General features: G+C 46.2%; 1 protein-coding gene and 1 pseudogene across 1 annotated transcript; one reads left to right on the top strand and one right to left on the bottom strand.

Moving 5' to 3' along the window:
* Window positions 1-121: 121 nt before the first annotated feature.
* LOC118846940 lies at window positions 122-17,754 on the bottom strand (annotated as a pseudogene).
* Window positions 17,755-18,453: 699 nt separating this feature from the next.
* LOC118848438 (rho-related GTP-binding protein RhoN-like) lies at window positions 18,454-21,629 on the top strand. Its single transcript, XM_036757312.1, has 6 exons — window positions 18,454-18,563; window positions 19,064-19,151; window positions 19,450-19,451; window positions 20,011-20,118; window positions 20,811-20,945; window positions 21,252-21,629. The coding sequence occupies exons 1-6, from the start codon at window positions 18,462-18,464 to the stop codon at window positions 21,510-21,512; spliced, it is 696 nt and encodes a 231-aa protein (XP_036613207.1). The 5' UTR covers window positions 18,454-18,461; the 3' UTR covers window positions 21,513-21,629.
* The last annotated feature ends 1,743 nt before the right edge of the window (window positions 21,630-23,372 follow it).

The raw sequence follows: 23,372 nt of genomic DNA, 5'->3' as shown, positions 1-23,372 counted from the left end.
CCCAGGGGAACAAGAGGTGGGGTGGAAGAAGCAGCTGGGCCCCTGGGTGGGTCCCCGCCCACTCAGCAGGGCCCATACATCCAAGTGGTCACTTCCTAACCTTCTGGGGGAAGAGGAAGGGAGGGCAGCCCTGACCAAGAGGAAAGGAATATGATTGGAGAGAGGTCATCACACCATGGAGACCATGACCCTTGGAAGGGCAGTGTATTTGGGAGAACTGAAGAAGGAAGAAGGCAGAGACATCAGTAGTAACCCAAAAGAATATGACTTCCTGACCTCTCCATTCTAGGTCCCCCAAGTCTTACTTTCCTCCTCTCTGACCCCCAACCTTTCTCCCCTGCCATGATCCTCCCCCTCTAGTTCTTCTTCTCTGAATTGGGCACCAGGATGACTTTGCCCACATTCTTCTTCTCTTGGATTTGCTTCATGGCATCAGCCACCTGTAGGGGAAAAGGGGAAAAAAAAAACCACTGAAGCTTAATGGTGGAGGAAGCAAAAACATCTGCTCTTGATCCTTCATGTTCCCATCTATGTATCCCCAGACGGGGAGTAATCCAAGACCAAGGTATTGCTAAGGCTCATAGGATTTGGAGTTGAAAGGGACCATTTAGCTCAATTCCCTTTTACAGATAAGAAAAACTGAGCCCCAGAGAGATTTGGAAGTGACTCGCCCAAGGCCACAGGGAGAAAGCAAGAGAGCTAGGCTTAGAACCCACATCTCTTGGCTCCAAATGCAGTGTTCTTTCAATCTCTTCTCAGCTACCATCATGATTATGGGGAGTAGGCCTTCCCCTACAAAGGCTGTAGAGAAAGCACTGTACAGTGGACAGAGGACTGGACTTGGGAGGAATGAAGGATGGAAACAAGCATTTATACAGCACCGACTGTGTGCCAGGCCCACTGTGCTAAGCACTTTCACAAATATCCTCTCATTGTACACTTGAGAAAATAGAGGTAAACAGATTAAGTGACTTATCCAGGATCACAGAGCTAGTGTCTGAGGCTGGATTGGAACTCAGGTTTACTGACTCCAAGCCTGGCACTCTATGCACTGCATCACCTGGCTGCCTTGGTGTCAGGCATGGCCTAGGTTACAATCCCACCTCTGATACCTGTTATGTGAACACAGGAAAGCCTCTCTGAGTATCCCTGTCCTCTTATGTAAGACAGAGGTAATCATTCCTATGGTATCTTGTATTTCAATGTCCAGCTTCACAAAGAAGGCCCCTTGAAGCCTTCGTGGGCCAGTCCCCAGCTCACCTTTTCAAAGGGCCAGATTGAGTCAATATGGGGCTTGATGTGGCCCTCCCTGTAGAGGGCCATCAGCTCTGAGTATCCCTGCCCTCTTATGTAAAAATTCCTATGGTACCTTCTATTTCAATGTCCAGCTTTACAAAGGAGGCCCCTTGAGGCCTGCTTGGGTCAGTCTCCAGCTCACCTTTTCAAAAGGCCAGACTGAGTCAATATGGGGTTTGATGTGGCCCTCCTTGTATAGGGCCAACAGCTGCAGCACCACCCTCTTGACCAGCTCCACCTCATTGTCCAGGTAGCTGAGGTTGAAGCCACAAATGCCCCGATTTGCCTGAAGCAGCTGCAAGGCAGTCACGCTGAACTGATTCCACCAGGTTTTAGCCACTGCCATAAGGTTCCGTTTTGGGCCAGTCACTAAGTTGGACGCCCCTGTGGAAAACAGGAGACAGGACACATTCATCAAAAACCACCCACAACCACTACTGGTGGAGGAAGGAATCGAGTCTCACTGGCGAAACAGAGCTGTCTCTCAAACAATCTCCACCAGGGCAGGAAGCAGCAACTCAGAAAATTCCAAACCAGTGCCTCATCCCAAAGCATTTTCCAAATAGTTTTAGAATGTACCAATTTGCTTTGATGCAATAGACTGATTTTTCTATTTGTGTTTGGCTCAGGCAAATTTTCAAAAATAAAAACATACAAACATACACACAAACATATAAACACACAAAATATATCCATACATGCATGTGCACATGCATGTACATACATATTATATAGAATATACTTTGAATATGTAAAAAATTTGGTGTGCATATTTAGTATAGATTTAATATTACATTGTATATTAAATATGCATATCCTTTAGAGGCAGCAGCAGAGTATAGTGGCCTTGGCCTTGGAGTTAGGAGAACTTCAGTTCAATTGTTGCTTCTGACACATTCTGGCTGTGGGACCTTGTTCAAGTCATTTAACCATCAGAACCCCACAGTATATTCCTTTAAGTTTCTAAGTTGAAAAGCAGTATTGATTTGCATTAATAAGAATTTCCTCACTGGGTGTTCTCTAAAACTACAGGTCTGTGAAAAATTAAATGTATTAAATTTAAATATATTTATTTATGTATGTATATTAAACGCATACACAAGGGGGCCAGTAGGTCGCACCATAGTGCACAGAGTGCCCGCTGGAATCAGGAAGACCCATCTTCCTGAGATCAGATCTGACCTCAGATCTCAGATACTTACTAGATGTGTGACCATGGGCAAGTTACTTAACCCTGTTTGCCTCAGTTACCTCATCTGTCAAATGAGCTGGAGAAGGAAATGGCAAATCACTCCAGTATCTTTGCCAAGAAAATCCCAAATGCAGTCATGAAGTATTGGACACAACTGAAAATGACTGAATACCTGATACCTGTATTTATGTGTATACACACATACACACACACAAATTGTATATTCATGGAGAGAGACACAAGACAAATGGCACAGTAGAGAGAAGACCAGCCTTGGAGCCAAGAAACCTAGACTCAAGTTCTATCTCTGACATATGGTAGCTAGGGTGACCCGGAGTAAGTCATTTCAGCATATAACGGACAACTCCAAGACAGTAAGTTATAGACAAGTTCTGGTTCTGCATCAGTTTAAAATAAATCAATAAAAACGTACTTCAATTAATCCTTAAGAAGGTTAACACCATGCCAAACAATAGGTTGACAAGCATTTACCTACTATGTGCCTGACACTGCAGATACCCCAATTCAACCCCTTTCCCTCAGTGTTTTCCCCTACCCCCAAAGCAACTCACCATATGTGACAACTTTACCCATTGGTTTCAGAAGGTTGTAAGCTTTGTAGGTATCTGCTCCACCCAGTGGATCCAGGACAATGTCCACTCCTGTAGGGAAGGTCACAGGAAGTCAGCAGGGATGGAGATGGGAAAATGGAGCCCCCTTCAATGATACACACACATGCTTCTCAGGACGTGCTCACCTTTGGGAGAGATCTTTTTGACTTCATCCACATAGTTGGATGTGTGGTAGTCAATTGGGTGGCTGACTCCCTTCTCCTTCAGCACCTCATGCTTGCTGGCTGAAGCTGTCCCAAACACAGTCACGTTCTCCACTGTCCGGCACAGCTGGATGGCTGCCAAGCCTACCCCTCCTAGAGCCAAGGGACATAGAGGACATATAGGAGGCCAAGTCTTCTGGTAGGCCCTCATGCACCTCACCTCCCATTCCACTTCCACACTCACATTCCATACCCAGATTTTCATAGCTAAGGGGCAGGACCAAGTTGCTATGGAAAACACACTGCCAAACCCAACCTGGAGCCTGGATGTTGTCAAGGCAACAGCATTGCAGAGGCCTCTGGGAGGATCCTGGGCAGTACCGGCCAAGGTCTCCCTGGTGTTGCCATGGCAACAGCCAGCCTGGTGGTTGGGGGAGGGGCCAGGGGTAGGGGTGGAGAGTGGGACAGGCAGACAGAGAAGGAGAGTCTGGCATTACCTGCGGCCATGTGCACCAGAACACTTTGGTCAGGACGGAGATTGCCACAGTCGAAAAGGACCATGTAGGCAGTGATGTAATTGACCGGCAAGGCAGCTGCCTCCTCAAAGGACATAGCTTCTGGCATTGGGAATGTGTGGACAGCTGGTACAGTCACCTCCTCCTGCCACATCCCAGCATGCACCAGCACCATCACCCGGTCACCTACCTTGGGGAGAAGAGGACTTTTTTTATTCAACAAAGAAATCATAGGATATCAGAGCTGAGAGGAACCTGACTCAGATCATCTGGTGCAGGGGGTCTTCACCTTTTTTGTGTCATGGACCCATCTAACAGTCTGAGCAAGCCTTTGGGTCCCTTCTCAGAAAAAATGTTCTTTTAAATGCATAAAATAAAATACAAAGGATTATAAGAGATATGAGTTATACTGAAATCCAGTGATCAAAACCGTTTTTAAAACAAGTCCATGGACCCCAGGTTAAGAACCCCTGATCTAGTACAGCCTGCTTGTTTTATGCAGAAAGAAACTTAAGCCCAGAGAAGAAAGCGATTTACCTAAGGTCACACAGCTAATAAGTGGAGGAGGTGGGACTCAGACCCACGCTTTCTAATTCCCAGGTCATGTTCTCTTATTTATTTAACGATTGTTCAAGGCTGCTCTGCACTGCCAGGGGAGGGGCCAGAATGCACAGATGAATAAAACCATCCCTTCTCTTAAGCTTAAGTGGAAGAGGGGAGACAAAGCATGTACAAGAATAAACTCTAATGGGAATTCAAAGAAGGCAGAGCTCCAACTTTAGAGGGTGAGATGGGAAGATATTCTGGAAAAGGGAGCATTTACATTGAGTCCTGAAGGATGGGACAGAATACAAGGTATTCCAAAAGTTTTAGCACAGTTTAGCTCAAACAGCTTTAAACCACTTAAGACTTCTGGAACACCCTATATACACAGAGAGGTAACTGGGTACTCGGACAGACCTCTCCTCCATCCCTCCATTCCAAGATGGAGAAATACTCTCCTTCTACCCCTAACACACACAGCACAAAATACACAATGACTAGAGTGAAAGCAGAACAGACTATTATTTGGTCTTCTCCTCCAGCTCAGCAGCATTTTTTTGGGGGGGATCCTCTCTGAGGTGGGGGTGGAAGGTTTATTCTTCCTCCATGGGGAACACAGAGATGTGCATGGGGGTGAGATCCCTGGACAATCAGGGTCTGTCTCAGCCTTTGCCAAGAATGATGGGACTCCCGCATGGTAATGAGAAGCAACCTGTTAGCTGGGAAGGGGGAGGGCGAACAGATAACCCACACATAACCCCCTTTCCACCAAAAAGTCTACTATCCCCAAGGCCTACATTCTTTACGTTGTAGGAAGACTAAAACATGAAAACTGAAATAATAAATCCCTTTCTCTTGAACCCCACTCCCCAGAGTCCAGGGCAGGAGCCTTAGACTGAGTATAACATGGAGTCAAGGAAGGAAAACAGGAGGAAAATACTGTTCTCTAGGAAATGGGGATGGGGGTGGGGTTAGAAGAACCCTTTGATTTAACAGGATCATAGATTTAGAGCTGTAAGCTGTTAGGGACCAACTTCCCCACATTTTAGAAATGAAGAAATTGAGGCTCTTAATTAACTTGCCCACGGACATACAGCTAGTATGCATCAGAAACAGGATTTGAACTTGGATGTTTTGAACTCCCAAGCCTCCTTTCCCCACTCCAACAATCCATTTACAGGACCTTCCTGTACAGGGCCCTGGATGTGCCCTGTATAATGGTTCTACATGGCCCATATCCCTTGACCTCAGCGTTGAGGTCAATTCAAAGCCCAATTCTAGACCCTCACTTCAGATTCTTCCTTGCGACAGGATATCCGTGGGAAGGCCTGTGTATGTTGGTTTGGGGAGATACAGAGAATGGCTTTTAACAGTTTACAGGAACATGTGGCTGGTCACCACCTCCAAATCCCTCATGTACCCTCCCCCATCTCTTAAGGTCAGCTTCCTAACCAAAATGGTAGAAAGGCCTGATACTGATTTGAGATTAATAGACAGTAAGAAGGAAAGTATTGTTATTTGTGTGGGTCAGGGACCACTACTCACTTTAAAAATAGACAGAGACCATTCTTGAGAAAAGACAAAAAGGAGTTTATTACTTTCTCATGAGAAAGGACACACACCAGCGTTGCCTAAAATGATGCCAGTATATGTATGTGTGTGCACACTGCTCAAAGCATGTTATATAGACCCCAACTCAGAGTTCCCCCAACTCCTACTGGCTCCTCTTCCTATTAATTGGGTTTGGAGCTCACCTTCTAAACACATAATCTTTTCCAGCAATAGAGAACAAAAAACAAAAAGAAACAGGTGTGAGACCAAGGGCTAGTAATTCAGCAAGAGGAGTAGTAGTTAGATAAAACAGGACCTTGAATTTCTTATCTCTACTTTCTCCGCATAGCAGTTACTAAAAATATAGGAGGTGTGACCGGGGGAGGGGGGGTTGTGATGGTAGGAGAGGTAAGGTCTTTTCCCATGCTAAAGGGGGGGGCCTTCACTATTTCAGTATTCTATTCAATACCATACTGAGGAGGCTTCACTATTTCAGCATTCCAACTCAATCTTCCTCTTCAACCTTCTGAAGACCCCTCACACCATTACTGATACATCTGAATTCTTCCCCTTAACTATCACCCCTTTAAGTAAATATGGGAAGGATTGATGAGAAGCACTGACAAATCTAAGGGGCAGCCCCTTTATAAATACTGATATCAGAGGCCCAAAAGAAACAATAATGTAATTGTCCCTTTAAGATTCAAAAAGTCTTTTCCTATATAGCTGTCTGGCAGGGAAACATCGTCAATTGAAGTCCTCTGGTCCTTGGTATTTGTTCCAGCCATCTCCAGCACAGCATCTCAGCATCTTCTTCTTGACTTCTTGTAGGAACTAGCTTTCTGTCCTTTCTCCTACAAAGTGACCTTAGCACAATTTTAAAGACTTTCTTTTTTTTTTAACATTTATTTTATTTTATTTTTTGCTTTTTTTGGGGGGGGGCAGGGCAATTGGGGTTAAGTGACTTGCCCAAGGTCACACAGCTAGTACATGTGTCAAGTGTCTGAGGCCGAATTTGAATTCAGGTCCACCTGACTCCAAGGCCTTTGCTCTACTCACTGCGCCACCTAGCTGGCCCCAGACCTTAGCACAATTTTAAACTACCCTTTCTAATCCTCATAACCCTGATTGTTTTTACAAACTCAAAATTGGAACCATGGCCAATTGTCATGTTAAGAAATTCACATCAGAACCCAGTGTCTTACACTTTACATTAATCCATTATTAATTTCCTTACCAGGAGGCTGAAATTTCACTTAAGGAATAATAATAACAGACTCTAGTACTACATAAATATATCAATTTTTAACACAGTACATATAAAACTTAAACTTTTAGCCATACCATGTTTCTTTTGATGGCATTTACAAAATAAACCACAAGCCATTCTTCTTTTTTAGCATTATTAATTGTAACGAAACTTTAGACAAGCATATTAATCAAATAACAAAATAACATTCTTACAAGCCCTTGACCTAATTGTCTCCATACCATTACCAAGAATTAAAGGACCCTAACTCATACAGGAACACACACAGGAACACTAGTTCCAGTCCTACAGTAACCTAAGACATTCCAGCCAATTATAGAAATTTCCCACCAAAGGATTAGAGACTTATCAGTTATTAGTCCCATTAGGTCTTTGAATAGCAAATTCCAATAATCAGTTTAAGATATGACTATAGTCTCACATTGCTTAAGGAACATATCCAAAGCAAGCCCTAACTCGCATGCATTTCCACCCTTGTTTGTAGAGGACCAGCTCTGAGAAAGCCCATTCTGGGATATAGATACAGGCCAGGTTTTCCCTGAGGCCTGTTCTTGCCCTTGGGCTGATAACTCGGCATGTGGGCTCCAAACCCCACCCCCTCAGTGCTGCTCAGGATGAAGGCTCTTCAAGCCTCCTTGGTACACACGTGCTCTCTCCAATACCCCCATGGCACACACGTGCTAAACACCACACGTGGACTATTAACACAATATTGTTATGGCAAAAGGGGAACAAAAACATGAGGAAGTCATGCAAAGGGGAACTATGCATGAGGAAGTCATGCTATATATAACAAATGCTATATAACAAATGCCTCGCACGTGAATTTGTTGATCTGCTTGACTAAAAAGGCATATGAGCCCTGTCCCTCTGCATAATGAACAGAGCTGTTCTTTACTCTTCCGCCTGGCCCATGTAATCTTTTCATTCTCCATGGCATTTGGCCATCTCCGGCCATTTTGGCACCACCGCCGCTGGCGGCACTTGTTCATAAGGCCTTACTGAGTTGGTGCAAAAGTCCTTAAAGTAACAAAAATTCCAGAGTATCATCAAGAAATTAAATCCCTAGTTATCACAGAATCCCTAAATATCTCATAGAATCCTTTTAAACAAAGGGAACATCTTCAGGTGAATCTTAAGTGGTTTGCATAAATTTCTGTACATGTTCTAGTCTAGATAAAAATATTGTTAGATTTCCCAGTAAGATAACACAAAAGAGCTCATATCTTATACTGAATACTTGCTTTGATCATAGAAACTTACTATAGAAGGAAAAAGAGCAGGGACATGTGACATACCAAATATGATAGGATTAAACATCTTTGTTTAAATTCAGATAGAGTCACTAATCATGCAGTATCTGTTTCTCCTCATAGCCAGACTCAGGAGTAGTAAGGTGGGAAACATTCCTTTCCAAAGGAACACAACCAGAAGGATCCCATCCTAGACTGAGGCTAAGATTGTCCTCTTGACTTCTTTCCAAATGCAGGCCTCCATTTGTTAACAGTACAGGATCACATTCCCTCTGAGTAGCTTATCTTGTGGCATTTTTTCTCAGACACTGATTTAATGCAGACAACTACACCCAAATTCAAACTCAAAACCAATTACTTATGGTCCCTAAGCGCCCTTTACCTTAAACAGCAAGTCTCACTAATCACAGCTTAGAGCCAGCTACAGTTGCTTTTACTTCCATGGAGTTGCAATAAGCAATAAAGATTTACTAGGACTCACATATATAAGAGATTCCATTAGACATCTTTCCCTTCTTAAATTAAACTTGCCTGGTGTAAAAGCCGCTTGTTAGAATCATTTATATTACTGTACATAAACTTGCAACTTCTCAGAATCTAATTCATTGTTTAAGACTACATAAATCAAACAAGTTCTTTTCCTGGGGCTGATGACCTACCCATGCAGTTTCCAGGGGCCTTGGCAATTTTTCAAGATAAGGAGAATTAACATGGACCCAGGAAGGGGACAATACTGGTATTCTTTGCCTGCTGACTCCCATGCATACAGGAAGACTGTTCTGAAAGGGCAGAACCAATTCGATACGGCTTTACACAATTCCCCTCTTTCCACACAGAGCAATCAATTAACCATTTTTGGTTTTAGCATTAAAACAATAATCAACAAAATAACCAAACTGCTCCTAACTGCAATAAAAACAATAAATTTCAATGACATCAAATACATTTCTAGATCATTAAAAATAATAATTATTATTTATAAAAGGATGGGCTGTCTTACCCTAAGTATAAACACTGACTGGCAGGCTTCTCTACCTTTGCCCTCTTCCTCCACTTCCTACTTTCTTCTACCAGAATGGCACTAGCTGCCACTGCCTGTACACATTCTGGCCAGTCCCATGTGACACTGAGTCTAATACTGTGGGGAGGAACACCACTGGTTTACATCACTCCCCCCGCCCCCATTCCTTTTTAATTTTCATCCTTTTGTCAGGTGGGGGAAAAGAAATCTTTCTAATCTGATCTGGGATGAGATGGGTTAATAGAAAAACCTTGGGCCTGTTTGCTATCCTTTGCTGTTTCTCTGAGCATACTTATTCAAGGTTGATCCAAAGCCACAACAAACCAAGAAATGAAACTTAAATAAAAAAATTCACATCAGGTTTGGACATAATTGACATCAATATCAAATTGCTGCAACAGATTAGCTTACAAACAGAAATTTAGTAGGTCTTCTAAAAATCATGCAAAGGATTTTACAAAACATTTCTTCATAAAAATATTTTCCTTTCTCAGAAACAGCTTACAATTTATCCTGATATTATTAATTCCTAAGTACTAAACAATTCTTAAATTTGATCACTAAACCTTTTCCACATAATTGAGAAGAAAAAAAAAGAAAACTAAATATACTTTTGTAAATACTTGATTTAGGCAATAACCCTAATAGCTTAGTTAACAATCTCACAAATTTCCTAAATGATAGCAAAACAATTTTAACTGAAAATTCCTTTAAATAAAGACAAAATTTGCTAATTTATGATTTCTTAAATTACAATACTTCAAATATTATAATACATGGTCAAATAGAATGACTTAAAAGTTTCCTAACTCATTCACCATGTTTTGTACGGTATAATTCCTAACCTAACAACATTTAGATTATAAGAGAAATTGCTTTTCTGACAGCACAGACGACACAGTTGTTTACCAAGTTATGCAATAAAGGAAAATTTTAGAAGTACAACAATACCATAAACAATTTTTATCTATTTAAACTTTAAAACCAAAACCATTAATTACCAATCTGGGTTGAATGTATTTCCAGATTCATCTCATCACCACTGACAAATTTCACAGCTAAGAAAATCCACATAAAGATAATGAACATGAGGCCATTATATTCAACTTAAAACAGTCCACATTCAGATAGCATTTGTTTTATGCCAAGCATTGTGCCAAGCACCTTTACAATCATGTGATCTTTGTAATATCCCTGGGAATGAATTCCACCACCATCCCCTTACTGAACAGTAAACTAAAGTAAATAGAACTTTCTTGGGGCTATATAGTTAATAAATTTCGCAATGCCAAATAACGATATGTACTTTTAAAATTATACAAATGTACATTTTGTGCAGTTATAAAGGGACTTTAATCAAAGTCTACCAGAAAGGATGAGTAAACTTGAGAAAGCTTAAGCATGTAGGAGAAAGAAGCATGTGTAGAAAGTTTAAGGAAGATACAATTTATTTGCACAGTGTGAATATTGGTATTGAAAGTAAAAAGGTTTGGAAACTCTTGAAAAGTTGTTGGAAAATATTCTTTTCCTCCCTCCCACATTCCAACTTTGGCCAAGTTGTGGAATGTAGATAGAGAGAAAGATAAAGGGGAAAGGGGGGCGAATCTTTTCCCCTCAGATCAAAGGGAGGCAAGTCTAAATAAGTCTTTAACCATTCCTGCCTCACCTAAAAGAGAAAATTTTTGTGTAATAAGACCCAACTGGGAAAAAAAAATTGAATTCATTCTGGTCGTATTTAAAAATATGAAAAGTGTGATGTGTCACTCCTAATTTAGTGCTAAGATAGGTTAGAATTTATTTTACTATTTGGCATTAAAGTGAGATTAGTAAACAAAAGTCTTAAGCAGGCAGCTTAGAGTGAAAGGCTGATAGCCTAATTTAAAAACCAATCGATAAAGTATTGGAGAGATAAAAGGAATTATGTCACCCACCTTTCGGGGCAGATCCGTGGGTGGGTTCTATCAAATCTAATATGGATATGGCTATGGTAAGATATTGGTTACCGTGAATATTACTTATTACTGTTCAATTAATTATCAACTCCTCTGCCTGCAGAGAATACTGACTATACCTTGTCAGCAATGATTCAAATTCCTTAGGCTTCCTTTTACCTGGGTCAAAAGAAGTAGTTAGAATACTGGCCCATCACATTTTAAACTGACCTGATTGTAATAGGTGATTCCAAACTGTGAAATTTCCCAAGAAAAATGTGAATGTGAATGGGTAACTGAAATACTGAAGAAATATATGAATTTGTGGATAATGTTCCTTTATGAAGGGCCGTGGGTATTGAACTTAGAAATGTACTCTTCAATTTGCCTTTCCCCCATCATAAAACAATAAAATACTTTTCTCTCTCCTTCTCTCTCCCGCCCCACCTGCTCCTCCAAACAGACTGGAGTCAGGGAGAGAAAGACAGAGATAGTGGACCTTACAGGGTGTCAGATTACACACTTGATCCACACAGATAGACCAGATACAGACAGAAAATGACACAGAGCTCAGAGAGAAGTTTTAGAAATCCTCTGCACAATTAAACATCGCCAGCAATTTAATTTTCTCTTGTCTTTCCCTTTCTACTTTGGTAACTCCCAATTAGCTAGTCTATCCCCTAGTGGGTTGTTGCCACCCATCCCTGGGTTGAGGCTCACAAGATCTCCCTCACCCCAAAGGGGGGGGGGGCTCACCCCATCTTGCCTAGAGGAGTGGGCTAAGGCTCACAAGATCTGGCTCCCCTTCCCAAAAAGGGGGGGAGGCTCACCTGATCTTGCCCTAACCCCAGGTCACCCAGGAATTGCTCACCAGTCTTGTCCTCTAAAGGACTCACAGATCACTTACCTGGATTGTGCTTGGGGTGGACTTCCCTAGTACTATCAGGAGATCCATTCCACTTTCCTTTTTGCCTCCCAAGAAAGTCTCTCTTCTGGTCCTTATCTAATCAGGAGGGAGGTTTTCACAAACCAAAGCCCTGAGCTACCAGCAATCCCCATAGGGCGCCTGCTCTGGGATTCTGTATGCAAAGACCCCCTCCCAAAAAGAGGCTTCCTCACCAATGCACCAAAACCGTGTGGTCAGAGACCACTACTCACATTAAAAATAGAGAGAGAAACTGTTCTTGAGAAAAGGCAAAAAGGAGTTCATTACTTTCTCATGAGAAAGGACACACACCAGTGCTGCCTAAAATGATGTCAGTATACCTATGTGTATGCACACTGCTCAAAGCATGTTATATAGACCCTAACTCAGAGTTCCCCCAACTCCTACTGGCTCCTCTTCCCATTAATTGGCTTTGGCGCTCACATTCTAAACACAGAATCTTTTTCCTAGCAACAGAGAACAAAGAACAGAAAGAAACAGGTGTGAGACCAAGGGCTAGTAGTTCAGCAAGAAGGGAGTAGTAGATAAAACAGGATCTTGAATTTATCTCTACTTTCTCAGCAGAGCAGTTTTTAAAATATAGGAGGGGTGCAGGGGGGTAGTGGATGGTAGGAGAGGTAAGGTCTTTTCCCATGCTGAAGGTGTGGGGGCTTCACTATTTCAGTATGCTATTCAATGCCACACTGAGGGGGCTTCACTATTTCAGCATTCCATTCATTTCAATGGAGTTTTAGCTAGACGTTTATCAGCAGCCCTCTTCTCCTATGCCTTTGGGGACTCTGTTCCAGGGACAGGAGTGGGAAAGGTCTCTACTAAAAGGATCTTTTGTGTCGCTGATTTATGCCCTCTGCGCACACTTTTCTCTAAAACTTTATTTTAATTTGTTTTCCTAAATGAAATCAAAGGCTGTGCCTGAGATTAATGATAAATTAAAACAGGATGCTGTGACTGTGGAGCAGGGACAACCTGCTCCTTAGTGCCAACCCCACCCCCAAAGCTCTGAAAAGCCGAGAGAGCCAGGGTCCCTGTGGGGGGCTGCTTTGTCTGATCTCTCCCTGGGAGGGTGCTCAGAGGTTTCTGGCCAGCAGCAGCAGCTGAGTGAGCCAGGCCAGTTGTGTGAGTCACGGGCAGGAGAGACAGCAGGATGGTCACAGAGGAAAAAGCCTCTCTGAATGCCCCCTCCCGCCTTCGATGCCTCCTCCCTAGATTCACCCGCCCCTCTTCAAATCCCAAGCTAGTTACTCGGCAGAAAACGCCCCTAGTAACGGGGGAGGAAAAGGGGAGGTAACTCGTAGGGTAAGAGTTCCAACCGTCTCTCTTGTAGAGGGTGGGCGTGTCCCTCCCTTAACTCAGGGTTAGGGAGAGGTAGTCCCCTCCCTCCGCCCCCGCCAGCCACCGAGGTGCATGTGACTCTGGCCCTGGCTCCCCCTTCTGCACCCCCAAACCCAATGGTTTTTAACCAACGTTGATCCACACCTCACCCCTTTGCCCTCACAGAGAACGGGTGCTATAAACCTTGCCTACAGCCCAGGCCCAACTGTTTGTTGAAAAGGGGGGCGCATTCAGGAGATTGGGGGGCTAATCTTCTTTGGGGGGGGGGCTGGCTGTGCAGCTCACCTCCGCATGCGCAAGGCCACCCTATTGTTTTTCAGTCACTGACGAAGGGCGGCGGCTGCAACTGGACTGACATATGAGGTGGAGTCTCCCTCCCAACAATCACCCCAAAATTCCTTATCCGCACGGACTAATAAGAGCCCGAAGACGGGGAGGGCTCATCTGCAAGTCCTACACTGTTCACTTCCCCAAACACACCCCCACACCCAGCTCGCAGTCAGTTTCCCCTGTGCCACACCCCCGGTCCCATCCACTCGCCCATCATGCCTGTAACCCCCACACCTCCTTCCAGACCCCCAGAGCCCGCTCACCTGGCGCTCGCTGACTTCCCTCTCCCACCGCAATCACAACGCCTGCACCCTCCATCCCGGGGGTGCAGGGCAACGCCGGCAGGCGATCGTATAACCCCCTGGCGAATCATGAGGTCAGCAAAATTGAGGCCGCAGGCTCGGACCCGAATGGTCAGCTGTCCGGGGCCCGGGGCGGGAGGGGCAGCCGGTCGGCTCTGTAGCTTCACTTTGTCATAGCCGCCAAAGCCTGTGAGCACCAGGCAGCGCAGCGGGGGCCGCTCGGGGGAACCTCGTCCTTGGGTCGCCTCCGACGGTTGCGGAGCGGCAGGCTCCTCCGACTTTTGGGGCTGCGGAGGGGCATCGCCCCCTTCTCCGGCCGCGGCCGTCGCTGCAACGGCCACCTCCGCTGCCGTCCCCCTCTGCCGACATGGCTCTCTCCTGCTCCGTCCGTTCGCCGCCGGGTCCCAGCTGCACAGTTATGGGGAACGAGCTCCGGGAGCTGAGGAAAGGGAGGCTAAGGGCGTGGGGCGGGGGCCGAAGAGGCGAAGAATCGCGCGGCGCGGGGCGGAGCCCGGGAGGCTGAGTTGAAGGCAAGCTCTGAGGGGGCTCGACCCTAGTCAATTTCTAAGTATCGGTCCGGCCTCGGCGCCAGCCCCGGCCAGAACTAAACGTTCCCTGCACTCGGAGCAGTTACGTTCTAACAGCGCTAACGTTCTACTGCAGATTTCTTGTGGGAGAGACAAGGCAGGGCATTGTTAGCGTCTTTCAGGGAAGCTGAGGGTGCTAGACAGCTAGCTGAGAACCTATGTGTGTTAGTAATATTGTAACAATTAAGAATCTAAAGTGTCATTGTCAGCAATAACGTAACAAATCTATCCCCAAACATTTGTTAAGTGTTTTTATGTACCCGGCGCTGGGGAAAAAAACTACGAAGAATGAAGCAATCTCTACCCTACATTCTCATAGCATTTTAGGATTTTCCTTTAAAACAGGGGTTTTCTTTAAACGGGTTCTTTATAACGATAATCAGCTGGGAAAGACTGCCCCCAAGATAGTTCCCAGGGGACCCACGATGAAAACTGCTATCCGCCTCCAGAGACAGAGATGAACTCTGAATGTAGATTGAAGCATAAATTTATTTTATTTTTCTTGTGTTGTGTTGTGTGTGTGTGTGTGTGTGTGTGTGTGTTTTCTTCTGCAACATGGCTAATATGGAAATCTGCTTTGTATGATTTCACATGTATAATCGATATCATGCTGCTTGTCTTCTCAAAAGGGTGAGGGGGTAGGGCGGGGGAGAATATGAACTGAACATTTTTAAAAAATGAATACTTAATTTTTTACATATAATTGGGAAATATTAACAAAATAAATATAAATATTTTAAGAAAAAAAGGTTCTTTACTGTTTTTGTGTCATGGAGCACTTTGTCAGTTTGGTGATGCCCATGAGCTTTTCTTCCAATAACATATTTAAATGCGTAAAATAAAAATACATATGGATTACAATGTATATTGAAATAGTTATCTAAACATATTTAAAAAAAAAACCAAGTTCCTGGGCCCCAAATTGATAACCTTATGCTTCAAAAGGACCCTACTTTCTTTCAAAGGTCACTTTCTACCAGAGGCCTTTCTCATCCTACCAGCTGTTAGTGGTTAGTGCCTGCCCCCAAATTACCTTGACATGATAATGAATGCATTTTGTATTTTCTTAATTGTGTATTTGTTGTTCCCAGCCCCAACTTGAACTTGAGGGCATTCACTTTTTCATTTAGGTATTGTATCTATAGTGCCTCGAATAGGATCTGGTTTAAGAGTAGGTACTTAATAATGCTTGCTGATGATTGCATAGATAATTTTAGGCCTCTTTAGGGGCCTGAAAGGATTTGCCTAATCCTGCTAAGGGTAACATGAAGGAAGAAAATCCTACAGGGTTGGGGAACCAGCAGTCTGGACATATGTGGCCCTCTAGGTCTCAAGGTGCAGCCCTTTGACTGAATCCAGAGTTTATAAAATAAATCCCTTTAATAAAAAGATTTGTTCTGTAAAACTTGGACTCAGTGAAAAGGCCACACCCAAGGACCTAGAAGGCCACATGTGGCCTCCAGGCAAAGGTTCCCCACCCTGTAGGCCCTAGAACTGACCCAAGCCTTCCCTACCTGGAGCCTTAACCCAGCAAAGATGTGATGGATTTTGTTTTTTATCTTTCTCCACGGGTAGAGTCCAGGCACAATTTAGTTTGATCTAGAAGAAAAACTATCGGGCTGCTAGTGAGGTAATAAAATATAGGGCTGCATAGGGCAAAGGGAAGCAGCTGCATAGTTATATGACCTTAGACCAGGCCTATACAACCTGTGGCCTGCCCTTTTGGGCAGTTGGGGAAAATTCATAGAGGAAGGCACCTTCTACACTTGTTTGAGGGCCACCCAAAATCCTTTGTGTGTGCCACAGGAGGCCTTAGGGCCACAGGTTGTGCAGGCCTGCTTTAGACAGATAAGTTTTCTTCCTCTCTCTTCGATTTGATTTTCTTGTCTCCAAATTGGAGATTAATTCATTATGCATTCATTAACTCAACAAGCTTGTATTACATAACAAAGATAAAAAGGCCAGTCTCTGCAGTCCAACAGTTTTACTTTATTGGAGAGAATCAATATGTATACAGATTAGTTTTTTTTATTTATAAAAAGTGTATGTGTATACATATATATATATATATATATATACATGCTATGTATATGTTGTATATATCATGAAGAAATTGGGGCGAGGCACTGTAGGGGGTAGCATGAGAGCTAGGCCCTGAAAAAAGCCAGAAATTATGAAAGGCAGAGGTGAGGTATGCTTCTACACATCATAAATAATATAAGCCCTATAAAGTTACTTTTCAGTAGTGAAAATAAGATCTGGAAGTGCTTTGGAAAAGTAAAATAATTCAAATCATCAGAATCATTAGTGTGAGAAAGGACCTTAGTAATAGATCACCTACTTGAATACCCTGTATTTTGCAGATGTGGAAATCGTGGCTCAGAGAGGTTAGGTGATTGTCCAAGGTCACACGCTAGTTAGTGACAGAGTCTGGGTTTTCTGACTTTCAGTTCAGTAGCAGTTCTAAGACCATACTGCTCTTGAAAATAATAAAAGTTTACTTGAATGTGGGGCTTCATGTTACTTTTCCTCACAGTCCTTAAGGTGGTCACTACACCAAGGGGTATATCACCTGTTTCACAAACGAGGCTAGGAGGCCAAAAAGGGTGAAAATGACTTGTTGAAATCTTGGTTTTATCGACTCCAAGCCCCTTCCTCTTTCCACTATGCCGCAGATGTCTCAGTAGGGTTACTCTTAGGCAAGCCGGTATTATAATTAGGCCCTGTTAAGGCCCAGGACAGGACTCCAAACCTAACCAGATGTGGGTCTGAATTCACCAGATGTTACACCAAACAGATTTCGTCTTCCTTCTCCTCTCCTCAAAATCACCACCAGAGGGCGCCAGCTCTCCAAAATTTTCCATCTGAGCCCGTTGCAGGGAACGCGTGCCCGAGCTCTTTCCGCTGCATCCCAGGCTCACGTGCAGTCACCACTACTCTCCCTATGACCCCACCTCCTGCCCCCACCACCAAGGAGTTGATCGTGATGTCACCACCGCCGCCCCCAAGGCGCCGCGGCTGTCAGTCACTGATCCTCAAAAGCCCGTCCCCCAACTCAGAGACAAGGGTACCCTTATTTTCTCTAGATCTCCTCCCGGCGAGAAGAATTGAGGACCGCCCCCCCTTGCCACCCCGGACCCCGGTGGGGTATTGTTGCATGCACACGTGGATGCACGCGTTTGGTTGGAGGAGGGTACTTAACCCGTGTAAGGCGCAGACCAGTGAGCTCACCCCCAGAAAACTTCACCGGGTCTCAGCGCCTATTCCCCAGGTACCACCCCACTCCTCGAGGACGAAGCTCCTTAATAAGTCCCACCCACCTGCCCGCAAATCTGCAGGCACCTCCTGCCCCTGGCCCCGCCTCGCCGATCCCAGCCCCTCCCCGTTGCGCTGGGGTAGGAGGCGGGCCGGGGGCGCGGTTCCCGGGCAGGGGGGCGGAGGCCGGGGAGGCGGGGGGTGGCTGCCCGGGCGGGGGCTCGGCGCGGGCCCGGGAGATGCCGGTGTCTACGGCGGCGGCCGGAGCGGCGGCTGCAGCGGCTGCAGCAGCGGCGGCGGCGGTGGCGGCGGCGGCTACGGGGCCCGGGCGGGGGGGCCCCGGCTGGCGCGTAGCTGAGACCATGGAGGGGCAGAGCGGCCGTTGCAAGATCGTGGTGGTGGGGGACGCAGAGTGCGGCAAGACGGCGCTGCTGCAGGTGTTCGCCAAGGACGCCTACCCCGGGGTGAGAGGCTGGGGACCCGGGGGATGCGCCCCCGGGAGGCGCGGAGCTAGGCGGCTGGGCACTGGGGGGCCGCGGGGTACGGAGGGGAAGTCTGCAAGCTGGAATGATCGGGGCTGGGGGCTTAGGCAGCGGAGTGGGGGCTGGGAGGACTAGGGCCGAGGGACAGGGCTTCGATCTTGAGGTTTGGGGTACCCGAGGGAAAGCCAGAGGAAGGCGATCTCTATCTGGGGAGCCAAAGAAGAGAAGAATGGGGGCTGCAGGAGGGGGGGACCATGGAGGGGCTCTCTGCTTCCTCCCTCCTAGTCAGTTTCTAGAGTCCTCCCAACCCTTCTGCCTTCCCCCAGCTTCCTCCCCCCCCCAAAATAAAATCCCAGGGCGATCCCGTGTCCAGGTCCTCCCTCGAGATGAGTAGAAGGGGAGGAAATCTGGCTCGAGTATGGTAGAGGAGAGGGAGAGAGGGGGAAAGGTCCTCAGCGTGACCCAGCGCCTTCTGTCCGCAGAGTTATGTCCCCACCGTGTTTGAGAACTACACAGCCAGCTTTGAGATCGACAAGCGCCGCATAGAGCTCAACATGTGGGACACTTCAGGTAACTCCCTCTCCTGTTATCTCTAAAGGACTGACACCTCTCCACAGCCCAGGCCTCCACTTTAGCGCCAGCTAGCTCAGATCCTGGGAGATCCCAAATGTTCACTGTTCACAGAACAGTTTCCATCCCCAAAGGACGTTCTCCCCATCTCGTGCCACACACACGCTCTCTCTCTCTCTCTCCCTCTCTCTCTCTCCCCCTCTCTCTCTCTCTCCCCCCCTTCACCCCCCTTCCCCCGCCACCCCCCACTCCTCTTTCCATTTATTCCCTTATAAAGCTTCAAGGTCTGGGGAAGAAGGTGTAAAGATGGAGTAGGATCTTGTCATGTCCAAAGAAGAAACTGAGTCATGAGGCATAGTGAGGAACCATTCCAGACTTAGGCTGAGCCCATGCCCAAGAAGATGCAAGATGTCTTGGGATAGGTGTCTGTGGAAATTAAGGGAAGGGAGTGATTTTTATTTTTGCAAGCTTGAAAATGTCTCTTAATTAGAGAGCTGGGGGTCAGGAGCTTGCCCAGATAGTCCAGAACGCTATCCTATAATAATTGAAAAGTTTTTACTAGAATCTAACTTCCTTACTTGCTCCCCTCCCACCCTCCCCCTACCCTCCAGGAACCGTGAAGGACAATTCAAGGGCTATTAGACATTATTACTTATTGATCTTTGGTATTTTCCCATCCTTTGTACTTGTATTGGAGTAGGGGACTGGGAAGAAAGGGAGGGGAGCCTCTTCTTTGGCCCTGACTCTTTTTCCTCTACTTTGGTCTCATTCCTCATTCCCTGGCTAACCAATCTTCCCCCACCCTACCTTCTAGGCCTTCTTCTACCAGCTCTGGACCCTTGTTTCCCTCTCTCCATAGGTCTCCTATTATGACAATGTCCGACCACTGGCCTACCCAGACTCTGACGCTGTCCTTATCTGCTTTGATATCAGCAGGCCAGAGACACTTGACAGTGTGCTCAAGAAGGTGGGAAACGGTTGTGGGAAAATCTAGGTTTCCTCCCTTAGGAAACCTGAGTATCCTGGCATCAGTTAGGATAGACCCCTGTACTCTGGGGAATAAAGAAAGTGATTTCTGGGTTGTCTAGCCTAGACAGCTGTGCTTCGGCGAGTCTCTATTCCTTCCCTAAAATTAATCCAGAGCGAGCATTTGGTTCTCCCCCAGCCTCCGCCTATTCTCTGTGGGAGTTTGGGAGCTCCCTGAGCTTAGGGGTGGGGGCCGGGGAAACCCTGCTCCCCAGCTGCCTTCTCCCCAGGACCTGATTTCCATGAGAAAAGTTTTCAGTGAATAGAGAGAAGTGGGCTCTTGGCCTTCTGGGTTCCTGGGAGGAGGCGGGGGCGGGGGTCTGAATTAGTCAGTTCCCAGGGAAAGTTTGGGAAAAAGGGAGTTCCTTAACCCTGGTGAGGTCAGCCCCTCCCCTGAGGGAAGGAGAGTGAGAAGCCCCAAGTTTTTAAGCTTTTCCCTCCATCCTGACTCCTCCATTCTCACACTCCACTTGAAGGTTCCCACGACTTGTGCTCCCACTACCTCTCTGCCTTCAAATACGGAATAGCACTTCTGAAGTCAGAGAGTGAATTCTTTCCTATGATAGGGGGAAGATCCTTCCCTGCGCCTCCCCTACCTTTCTCCACCAACAAACCTGTTCTTTACTCCACCAGTGGCAAGGGGAGACCCAGGAGTTCTGTCCCAATGCTAAGGTTGTTCTGGTCGGGTGTAAACTGGACATGAGGACAGACCTAGCGACACTGAGGGAACTCTCCAAACAGCGGCTCATCCCTGTCACTCATGAGCAGGTGGGGGCCCTAGCCCTTGCCCTCTGACCCAGTCCCAGCTTGGGCCCCCTAACCTCTGACCCAGCTTAACCTTTGATCCTGGGTCCAGCCTGTATCCTCACCTCTGACCCTTTGATTTTCTCTCCCAACTCTTCCCTGATCTGACCACTGTCTCATTCCCGAGTCCCCTCAGCATCTCTCTACCCCCACACCACACTGGTGCAATGTGCTGGGGAGTGGTGGTGTGTGTGTGTGTGGTGTGTGTGTGTGAGAACTCCTTCCTGTGGGATTGCTCCCCCATCCTATTATTACTTCCCTCTGTCCCAGGGCAGCGTCCTGGCCCGACAGGTGGGGGCTGTGTCTTACGTAGAGTGCTCATCCCGGTCATCTGAGCGCAGTGTCCGAGATGTCTTCCACGTGGCACTGTGGCCTCCCTTGGGTCGTGGCCACAGGCAGCTTCGTCGCAGCGATTCGAGGAGAGGCCTACAGAGGTCAACACAGAGGTCAGCACAGCTGCCTGGGAGGTCCGACAAGGGAGCTGAGGCAGAGATTCGCAAGGACCGAGCCAAGAGCTGCAGCGTCATGTGAGGAGATCAGATAGGGCAGCCCAGACACCCAGCTGAGCCTAAGGGGGAGTGCTGGGAGGGGGCGAAGCTCACCCATGACACCCCTAGGACTCACCCTGGCAATCTAGTTTAACCTGGCATAGGGACAGGGATGGGTGGGAGGGTGGGACCTTTATGTCCAACATCTTTACCTTCCTCCCTCTCTCTTACTTAGAGAACTCTGGGGAGGCTGGGAGGGTCCTTGATGATTCTATGACCTGGGCACATGCTACACAGAGCCCTAAGGGTGAGCCCAGAGGCATGTGTGTATGGGCACAGGCATGTCCACAGAACATATACATACATGACGTGAGGGAGATGAGGAGTGGCCAAATCCTTGGGTGAAGGTAACCTTCCTGCACCTCCCCCAATATTCATATCATGTCCCTGGTGGTCCCAAAGCCACCCTCACCTCCACCTGCCATCACCTCATCTGCTTCTGCTGCTGTTTTCTCTGACCCCCTAACTCCAGGCCACATGCACTTAATTCAGGACAAAGGATATGTCCCCATCCAGTTTCCTTCCCTGCTGCCTTCCTCCACCAGCAGGAGGCTAATACAACCCATGTCCATGGAAAGTGGCTGTACTTCAGTTCATTGCATTTCTAAAATCTACAGAAAGAAGCAAGAGGGATGGAAGTTAGACTGCAGTAGGGACTTGCTTTTGTTTGAGGCTACCACAAATGAGAAGCATCTCAGATAGAGGTTGAACAATGAAATTAGACCCCAGCTAGCACTTCCTAATATTTGAAGGTACCACAGAGAAGAGGAATCCTGGTTAAACAGTGAGGTCTGTATGGTAGAAATCAGAGAAAGATGAGAGTCTTAATAGTTCTGGGAGGTGTTGGAGATTTTAGGACATTAATATGTATTAGGCAAAAGTAGACTGCCCCTCCCCTCCCTCTGGCCCCCATCTATCACCTCTACAGGAAAGGATGTTCTCTGGGAAAAGTGGGTTGGGATTGCCTCTCTGGCACTTCCCTCTGTCTCGGAATGGGGGAAGAAAAATTTGGGCAAATGACCCCTTCCCCTGCTAAGAGCACATATAGCTGGGTCCCTCAGGATAACCACCTCTTCCAGGCAGCTGGGCCTGATTTCAGGTCATGTAGTCATGAACCTCAAACCCAACTAACTCTTCTTTGCTAACGCCAATTCAGGAGCCCCACTTGTCAAGGGGTGAGGGTATGCACCTCTCCCCAGAATCTTTGATGCTCATCCTCATGGTCTAGGATTCCCTCTCTCACTCAGCACCCAGGTTCCAAATTTCCCACCTTGAGCGGGTATCACAGACAGAAGAATAAAAAATCACTTACATTTCATTTCAGCATCCCAGATTCAGAGAATTAGGAAAACCTGTGATACCATTGGCTGATTTGGGGGATCTGGCCAGTGCTTCTCCCTGCCTCCCATTTCTGAGATCCCTTGAGTTAAGGGGCAACAGTTCTAAGGTCTGGGCTGGGCAAGGTTAAGTCAGTTCTAAGGTTCATAGGATAAAAGCATTTGAAACTAGAAAGACTTCATTCTATTCTCATTTTATAGATTTTGTAGCACAGTGCCTGACATATAGTAAACACTTAATAAATGCTTTACATAGCTGTCCTATGGACAACAAAAGCGTGACTCAAAGAGATTTTTCTCTTGCCCAGAGTCATCATAAGGTTGCAAGTTCTAGAGATGGGATTTGAATCCAGGTTTCTGTCCCCTAATCCAGTGCTTTTTTTTCTAATTCATCCCTATTAAGTTGGAGAGTCCTAGGGTAGAAGAGGGAAGCCAGGTGGAAGGGACTGTTTTTGTCAGACCCGGCAAAGTGATATCTTTGTGTGTTTTGTTAGGTGTTTGGTTGC

Source organism: Trichosurus vulpecula, chromosome 4, assembly GCF_011100635.1.
Source record: "Trichosurus vulpecula isolate mTriVul1 chromosome 4, mTriVul1.pri, whole genome shotgun sequence".
In the NCBI taxonomy this organism is placed as follows: Eukaryota; Metazoa; Chordata; class Mammalia; order Diprotodontia; family Phalangeridae; genus Trichosurus; species Trichosurus vulpecula.
This window is presented reverse-complemented; position numbering and strand designations above follow the sequence as displayed.